Source organism: Centruroides sculpturatus, unplaced genomic scaffold, assembly GCF_000671375.1.
Source record: "Centruroides sculpturatus isolate CEXI.00-Female unplaced genomic scaffold, Cexi_2.0 scaffold430, whole genome shotgun sequence".
Lineage (NCBI taxonomy): Eukaryota > Metazoa > Arthropoda > Arachnida > Scorpiones > Buthidae > Centruroides > Centruroides sculpturatus.
In genome coordinates, this window is record NW_019384725.1 from 99,267 (window position 1) to 109,022 (window position 9,756).

General features: G+C 31.4%; 1 protein-coding gene and 1 pseudogene across 1 annotated transcript in view; one reads left to right on the top strand and one right to left on the bottom strand.

The window, feature by feature from the left end:
* The window catches only part of LOC111628105 (mitochondrial carnitine/acylcarnitine carrier protein-like), a 43,882-nt gene extending 40,611 nt beyond the window's left edge, over positions 1–3,271 (bottom strand). The window contains exon 1 of the mRNA XM_023371827.1: positions 3,146–3,271. Coding sequence (XP_023227595.1) covers positions 3,146–3,247 — 102 coding nt within the window. The 5' untranslated portion in view covers positions 3,248–3,271. The remainder of the gene's footprint in view (positions 1–3,145) is intronic.
* Positions 3,272–4,076: 805 nt separating this feature from the next.
* Positions 4,077–8,891, top strand: LOC111628104 (annotated as a pseudogene).
* Positions 8,892–9,756: the final 865 nt, after the last annotated feature.

Genomic DNA, 9,756 nt, shown 5'->3' on the forward strand with positions numbered 1-9,756 from the left:
AAACGGGGGACCTAATTCTTGCATTCTGTGAAAACGGGTAAGATTAGCTATAACGTAATTATCTTAATCTTCACTATCGTTACTTTTTGCCCAGCGAAGCGGGTCCTTGCAGCTAGATTCTAGATTACTTAGAAAAACAGTCTTTTATATATATAAAAAAAAAACTATATTACATACAAATAAAAACCCAGCGAAGCGGGATCTTGCAGCTAGTATTAAATAAAAATGTAACAGTTTATATTTTATACTTGTATATCTTTTTTTCATTTCCAGTAACTGAAAAATTACATGTGTCAGATAGTTACTTAATAAAAATATTGTTATTTTTCTGGATTTTGTGATGCTTGTGGTACAAGTAAACTTTTTCAACATGTAGTTTGTTGTAATTTCTTTTCTCATTATAAAAAAAATTTTGTATTTTTTTTCCTCTTTAAAGGTTACAAAAAACCAGATCTGCTTGTTGTAAACATTAAAGATTTGGATATATTCCAGATATAATTAAATAGCTAAGCTTTAAATCATTGTGGTAATCATAGTTTAGAATATTTGATAAACTAGCTTGTTACACTGAGCTTTGCCCAGTTTATATAGTACACATCACATTAAATTAATTGTTACATGCAGCTTTGCCTGGGTTTATATAGCACCCGTTGTATATAGTACCCGTAGTAATTTTTATATCCAGTGTTATTAATCATAAATTTCAAAAATATATGTGGTAAAATCCATTTTAAGAATATTATCAGAATGCCTATAAACTATGTGGGAAGTATATCCTTGTAAATAGTGAGTTTATAGAAAAATTATTAGAATTAGTTTGATTTATTTTGTTACGGCAATGCGACACATGGGCTATATGTGAAAGGAAAGACCTCCATGGAGACTTTTATGTGAAGCTGGCCTGTATTTAGGCATTACTATCATGAAGAAAACCTGGAAAACTTTCACATGGCCAGCCAGTTAATCTTGCATGAACCCACGACCACCTAGCAGTGTTTGATGGTTTTATCCACTCAGATACTAGTGGGCACTTATTAGAATTAAGTTTCTTGATGTCATCCAGAAAAATTAAATCAAAAAAGACAAATAGAAAACAAACTAAATAATATCACAATTTGCTTAAATCCAATTAACAATTCTGTATAGTTATATCAATATTTTCCTTTCTCAATACTTTTTAAACTTACTTTCTGTATATGAATAACAAATCCATATTAATGATAAAATTAAAAGTATCACAACATAGTTCGTTTCATATGAAATGATTTACTATATCATTGGTTTGCTTACTTAGCTGCTTGACAGGAAATGTACCCGTTATAAAAATATCTTGTTTTTGATGTAATTCTAATGAGTTAAAAAACACACACATCAGCACCTTTACTTCCCACCAATACTTTTAATAAACAGTTTTGGCTCACTCGATAAACCTTTCAGTCATCAAAGTGTTCTGATTTAGTTGTTAACCCAAAGAAGGCAAGCAGAAAGGAAGCATTCATTTAATTAAAAAGTATTGCTGGGAAGTAAAAACATTGATGCGCAAGTTGTTGAAGTGTTCCTAGTTTTGGTTTTTATACTTTCCTAACAAGTTATGACAGAATTTTCAGTAAAACAACCACTTCACACCTAAGCAATAATTTCAGCAAACAAACACTAAAAGGTTTAATGTTCAAATGTTTTTGGCCGTCTTTCAGAGGCCCTCGTCAGGAAAAATTGCATAGAACAGAAAAAAAGCTCTATCTAACCCTGATAGAGCTGTTTTTCTGTTCTATGCAATTTTTCCTGACGAGGGCCTCTGAAAGATGGCCGAAAACGTTTGAACATTAAACCTTTTAGTGTTTGTTTGCTGAAATTATCGCTTAGGTGTGAAGTGGTTGTTTTAGTATATATTTCCAGTTTCTTTGTCAGTTTTTATGTCAGAATTTTCAGTTACATTCTTCACAAAAAAGTTTTCTTAACTTTTTTCATAAAAAATGTAACTGAAAACTTATCTGATAATATGTTCATTTTGTAAGAAAGTAAGTTCATTTGAAAACACAGTATAATATGAGATTCTGAATATTTTAATATAAAATATTCTAAAGGTTAATATAATATTTTGATATTTTTATAAAAGTTAAAAATCAAAGAGAACCAGGAACAAATGTTTTCTGTGGTGAAAGTCAGTTTCTGAGAGAGATCTGTATCTCCCATGACTAAATAGATGACTAACTAAAAGACTCATCATGATATCCAATAATCTAAAAATCTTAACCTCCATTGGAGGAGAATGGGAGTATAAATAAGGGATACGTGCCAAACTCCAGCCACATCATACAGTATCCTCTTATAAATTTGTGTGCCATAATTCCCTGAGATTCTAACTTCTGCCCACAAGAACAGAATTGTTATAAGACAAGTTATTAAGAGGTAATATAATAGATATTGTAAACTTTCTCTTGATCTCTCAAATTAGGGACATATTTAGTTAATGTCGAATAATAGTTGGATTCTTGTTATGTCTTTTTGTTTGACAGTAATTTAGTTCATTTGTACTCTTTATTATTGTATCTATTAATTAGTTATTGTTTAATCATTAATTTGACTCAGTTCAAATTCTTTAAAAGGACATCCTATCACTTATCCTCATCTTCCCCACTCAATAGAATTTTAAGCCCTCCTTTATTTTTAATGATAGATTAGATCGTGTGTTAAACTACGATTAGAAATAATAGTTTAACTGGTGTCAGTCCTGACTGTATGAAAATCTAACGATCCTAACCCAATCCAAATAGACCATCCTATAACAACAAGATTGGGTTAATTGACCCATGCAAAGTAAGCGTTCAGTCTAGATCAACCCCGGCTGCTCACAATAACTTATTCAATAATTTTTAGGTTACCCTATTTATCAATGGTATAATCACCTGTAATCTAAATAGATAATTCTAAAAATAGAAATATTCAACTATATTGAATTGCACTTTTTAAATATTAACTTGAATTATTTAATTAAATCAAAATGTGCTTTTCCTTTTAAATCATTTCAATTTCGAAATTATTGCATTTTTTTAAAATGCTAATCTTATATAATATTATAAGCATTTGAACAGATTCCAGTCATTTTAATTAATCATTAAATTATATGTTAAAAACACGAAATTACCTTAATAGTATCTAAAGGATGGCCAGCAGCAACACAACACATGCCACCAACACCACCAGATAAAAAGTTTTTAATCGGGCTCGTTCTTTGCTTTTCCGACATCTTGAGCTCTACAGAACTAAATAAAAGTTAATCAACTTATCAAAAAAAAAAAAAAAGAAATTGGATGTAAAAATAAGAGGCACAGATCAAGATCTCATGTGCCTACGATTACGCCACCTGGATTAATCAAAGTGTAAACAAACTTCGCGCGGAAATGACGTCAGAAAACTGTAGCGTTATATCCGAGTGGATTTTTGTTTATATTTTTGTTTTAGCTATTTTTAGGAAAAATTTTATATATTTTAATTAATATTTTAAAAAACTAAAATATAAACTGAGTAAATTATTTAATTGATTTTAACTAAAGTATTATGTTATTTAAATAATTTGTGTTAAGAATTCATCAAGCTAGTTACTGAAAATCAATTTTAATCACTACTGTATTGCAATATACAAAATCTTTTAGTTTTTTACTCTTTCAGCCCTGTGGGCACTAAAAGGGCCTTTTTTAGCAAGTCCATTATAGATTCTGTCAGTCCCACAATGGGGCGGCCGGTTGGTGAGGGACGAACGGGCCATCCCCGAAAAATTCCTGGGGATTTTTCGGCCCGTCCGTATTCGAACCCGGGTCCCTCAGAGCGGTAGGCTGCCACCTTAACCGATCTGCCATCCAACCGTCTAGTTTGTCTAGTAAAAAAATAGCGACGGCCGGATGACCAAGCAGTTAAGGTGTCAGATACATTTATATTATTTTTAAAATTTTTATATTAAAAAAAATTTCTAACAAATATTATTATTATTATTTGTTAACAATAAATATCATTCCGCTTATTTTTGAAACATTCTAAAAAATTTTAATTAAAATATTTAAGAATGTTTACAGATGAACGACATATTACGCAATCGATTTTTCAGCCAATCACATTAAGTTCGATTATTTTCAAATTTAACGGTTTTTCGAAAAGGACATCTTACATTTAAAGCATGGATTCTAAAGTGTTGAAAGAGGTTTGTATTGAAAATATTTTTCTTTTTTAATAACATTTAAAAAATAATTAAAGTGTTATAATAAATTACAATTAATCAGAATATTATTTTGATAATCAAATAAATATATGTTTAATTAAAAACATTATTATTTCTAGCACAATGTTTTATATATAAGCACTAAAACATCATCAAAGAAATAAGGCATTTTCAATATAAAGCTTTTATTTAAAGTGTTAGTATTATATGTCTACAGACTGGAATTTTAACAGTAATTAATAATTAATGAATTAAAGTATTGGTTTATAATCTTGGTTCTTTCAAACAGGCAATTAAAAGGTTTGGTTCTTTTCTGTTAACTGGGCGCCATTAAATTTTCAATCCAGTTTTAGAAAAAACGATGTTTAATTTCTCATCCTTTACAGATAAACTTTATAAACATGTATATAAACAATGATGTACTATAAACATAATATAAGTAAAGTTATTTACATTGTTTTTGAACAGTACATGACCAACGAACACAAGAACAAGCTTCGGCTTGCCGTTCTGGAGGACCCGAGATCGAATTTTAAACTATGATTAATTGGATTTTCCACAAATGTGAGTAGTCTTGAGGACTGCAATTAATACTACGTTCGCACACAATCCACGATTCACTTCGATCTCGATTTACCTACAATCTGGATTGTGACTGTCGCTAGTCGAACGTCGTGCTGTTCGCACAGGCAGTCCACTGGAGAAGAACCTGGCTATTACACGCGATCATAAAACTGACGTAACTACGCGGTAAGTCACAAACACCAACAAACAAAATTGAAATTTTGGTTAGAAATAAATACTTTTTCTTGCCGTACATCTAATAATAGACAGATGTCGTCGTCTCTCCAGATGTCTTTTTTATTTCTCTGTCGATAGCCCGACACGTGTTCCGTAGCCATCCTGTATTTTCTCGCGCGCGTGGGATTGTGGGATCTCTCTTATGACTGGATCTAGTTTCGAAAATTCTCTCCAGTTGATCGCGATTGAACCTCGTTTCAGTCGAGATTGAAACGGTCGAGAGCGTTCGCACCACGGAACAGGCTCTGACCTTAGTCACAATCTAGATCGAAATGCTCGGTGTGAACGGGGTATAAGGTTCTGCCTCCTCGGGATTCTGCGTTATACTGGACCTAGTGGGATCATCAGTTGGGCGAGGTGCCGAATAGATTGGTCCCTCCCCTCAACTTCCGGTCGATTACGGCACAATCACCTACAACGTCCAACATCCTGGGCATTTTTTATTATTTATTAAAAATTTAAATCGTTCTGTAGTCGTCGGATTCGAAATCTACCTAAGGTACAGTACCTAGGCAGTGGATATTTGTGTTATCTATTATAATGAGGAATATCATCGAGGACATGCCAATTTCTAGGTTATGAACGATGCCATAAGGCATCGTTATAAATGAAAGTGAAATAAATACATTTTCGAATACAACAGAAAACTTTTAAAAAGTAGCAAATGTAGAAATGTATAAGTCACACAATTTAACCTAACCGTAGGTATATCATTAAATTGTATTATTATTGACTCAGTTATTGCAGCTAAAAAAAATAATTAATATTAGCTTAAATAACTTAAATAACAACATTAATTAGTATGCAATACAATAATTAACAGATTTTTAGCGTTATTAATTAATGGCTATTAGAAGGCGTCCACACTAATAAAAAATTAAAATATCTTATTGATCATGAATGAAAAGTATACAAAAAAATTTTAATAAAAGTTATCCCCCAAAATTATGAGATGAGTCCTTTTAAAACTCTTAGATTTGCGAAAAATTTAAGAAAGTATATCTATTTTCCCTTTGACAATTAAAATTCCCGAAGCCCAAGGGGAAAAAAGAATTTGTACAACAAAAGCTGTACAAAATGTTTTATAATACAAATAAATTGCTGAATTTATTGTGAATTTAAGAACGTTTATTAGAAAGGTTGCGGCCGACGTTTTCAACGCGAAAACGTGTACGTCGGACGTTCAGCGCCGCCTTCCTGTGAGTTTGACAATAGCGTTTGGAACGTCGAGCATGATTCCACTGGCATTCCAAACGCCATTGTCAAACTTATATACTCACAGGAAGGCGGCGCTGAACGTCCGACGTACACGTTTTCGGGTTGAAAACGTCGGCCGCAACCTCGCTATTAGCATACGAGCAATTATTTATTGTGACATCGTTATAATGCTGGGTTGCAATTTTGAATCATATTTTTAATCTATTTCATTTAAATTATGTGCTCTCCATCTCAAATTAGTAGTGTCTTGCCCCTGCACATTATACTTTTCCTGGTAACAATAGTCATGCTGGTCATCTAACTCCTTTCAGGGAGAAGTTTTTGAATAAATATAACGTGACTTCTGGTTTAGACTGGAACTTCGTATACAGTTAACCGAGGCCTCCTGCTCTTAACCTTTCCACATTTTGTCTCGCTTTTTATCTATCTGACTCCTCGAGATTAAGAAAAGACAGGCAGACGGACTGCAGTGGGAATTTATAGGTCTACAATTTTTTTTTAAATTGCAGTCCCAAAAAAAACTGCAAAATAGAATACAACCTAAGAAAGAATGAAATCTTACTTTTACTCCCCCAATTATATCTTGAGCACTTTCGTAGTAATGAGAAAAAAAATCATTGTTTTGAGAAATAAAATATTTGATAAATTTGCATAATTAAATTATTTCTGAAAATGTTTTAACAAAATATTTATTTCTAGAATACTAAACAAGAATTGTCTAAGTATTTGGGATTTTATAGACTTCCCAATCAAGCACATAGGAAATATGTAAAGAAAGGTTTCGAATTCACATTAATGGTGGTCGGTTAGTAGTCGAAATATTTCATTATCTATAATTATTTCGTCAGTCTACATAATATTTTTATTAAATCTAAATTTCTGATTGTCTCTTAAAGGTGAATCTGGATTAGGCAAGTCTACCTTGATTAACAGCTTATTAGCTGATCTATATCCAAATAGATATGTTCCAGAAGCAAAAGGTTTATGCTTTGAATAAATTTAATCAGAATATTATAAAAAATAAAAATATAATCAATTCTGTTACATCTGTGTTTTTAGAAAAAATTGAACAAACTGTCTCGATTAATACATCCACTGTGGAAATCGAAGAAAAAAGTGTGAAATTAAGATTAACAATCGTTGATACACCGGGATATGGTAATGCCATCGATGACACTGATTGGTAGGCCATTTATTTCTAAGGCAAATTATTCTTGCTAGTAAAAAATTAATTCATTATATCAATTTTACAGTTTTATTCCTATTAATCAATACATTGAAGAACAGCTTGAATGCTTCTTGAGAGATGAAAGTGCTTTACATCAACGAAATCTACACGACACACGAGTTCATTGTTGTTTTTACTGCATATCACCATTTGTACACGGACTCAAACCTATCGATATTATTTTTATGAAGCAACTTCATAATAAAGTGAATGTAATACCTCTGATTACAAAAGCAGATGCTCTAACTAAGGCAGAACTCGCTAAGATGAAAGATAGAGTAAGTTACGAGATGGTTGCCTGATAAGACGGCTTTAATACAGCTGGATAAGCAAGCCAATGAAATAAGCCGTTTTACCGGGCCTTATATAATAAAGTGATATTTGATATAAAGTTAAGTGGATAAATGTTATACTTTATTCAAGGTAATGAGAGAAATACTAGAAAATGGCATACGAATATATAGTTTTCCGGATTGTGACTCAGACGAAGATGAAGATTATAAACAGCTAGTTAACGAATTAAAAGTTAGTATGTCTATAATTTTAAATTATGTACTTTAAAATTGAAGTTTAAAACAATTTTCTTTACATTTTTAGGAAGCTACACCATTTGCTGTTTCATCAGCTTTGCAAACAATTGAAGTGAATGGTACTAAAGTTAAAGGTCGAGAATATCCATGGGGTTTAGTGGATATTGAAAATCCCGAACATTGCGATTTTTCCAAATTAAAATCGATGCTAATGTAAGTTCCTGTTGTAAGTATTAAAATATCTTCAGAATTATTACTAAAATTAATTATACTGATTGTAGAACTCATATGCAAGATTTGCAAGAAGTAACTCACAAACTTCTTTACGAAGCATATCGTGCAGATCGTTTAGCAGATAAAGGAACCACATTATGGCGTAGAAGAAAATTTAGAAGAATTTAGAAGAAAAGTAGCCGAATTGGAACGAATGCAAAACGTTTTAACAAAAATGCAAGTGCAGATGAAATACGGAGAGAACAAATCATCAATTACTTATTGATAATATAAATATCTTTACTAAAATTGTTAAATTTAATTAGTTTATTTTTGGGTGATGGATTCAAAATTTAAATATTTTTACCAGTTTTATTACAAATGTTAAAAATTCTTAAATGGTAATCGTTAAAATATATTAAAATTAATAAACAAATTATATTCAATGAGTAATGTATAGTGTAATGACACTATACATTACTCATTTTATTTATTAAGAGACTGTTCAAAAAAACATGTTACTGACTTTACATTGTAATGTTATTCTATACTCAGATCTTGCAATGTTTTAGTTTTCATGTATTTGATAAATTTGAGTTTTTAAATAATTGTTTATCATTTTTATATCGCTAAATATACGATTGTAGCCATGTTTCAAGAGGCATTCTTGTAGCGAACGTTTAATAAATTTTCAGTTTTATTGTTATAAATTTTAGTGGCTTTTATACACAATTGCTCCGATTAAACCGAACGATATAATCAGGGACAGATCTACATAGGGACTAATAAGGCTTAAGCCCCGGGCCCCCAAGTGTCACTAGCCCACAAAAATTGAATTATTATCATAAATTTTTAATACTTTTTCATTAATTAACTAACAATGAGCGCTTATCGTATAGTAAAAAATAGGTTATTTAAACTCCGCCCTTTAGGCACTAAGAGGGGCCTCTTTTAGCAAGCCCATTATGGATTCGGCTAGACCCATGATGGGTCTACCGGATGATGAGGGACGAGGCCCGACATATCTGGACGGACCGGGATCGAAAAATCCCCAGGAATTTTTCGATCCCGGATCCACAGAGAGTGGTAGACTGCCACCTCGGCCGCTCGGTTATAGTTAATAGGTTAGGTTTGGTAAAAATGGGCCCTATTGGACTTCAATAATCCCTAGGCTCTAAAAAATCTAGATTCGCCCCTGGATACAATTTATATGTATATGAAAAAACATTTGTATGTTCTAATTTTGTATTAAATGTCAAGTTGCGTCGGAATTCATATACAAAATAAAATAGTTTTCCTTAAATATTACAAAGAAATTTAAATTGGTTTTCATAAAAGAATCGATCAGCAATGTTTTTTTTTAAAAAAAATTGATTGAAAAGTCGATTTGTTAAAGAGAGAGAGAAGAAAAAGAAAGAAAGATCGATTGAAGAGTGATCACATAATCTATAGTTTATCATTTAACGTTTACGGTCAGATAATGCAATTTAGTGGTATCGGAAGAATAATTTTGCAATTAAACTCCATTTTACTTAAATTTCATAAACGTTTAT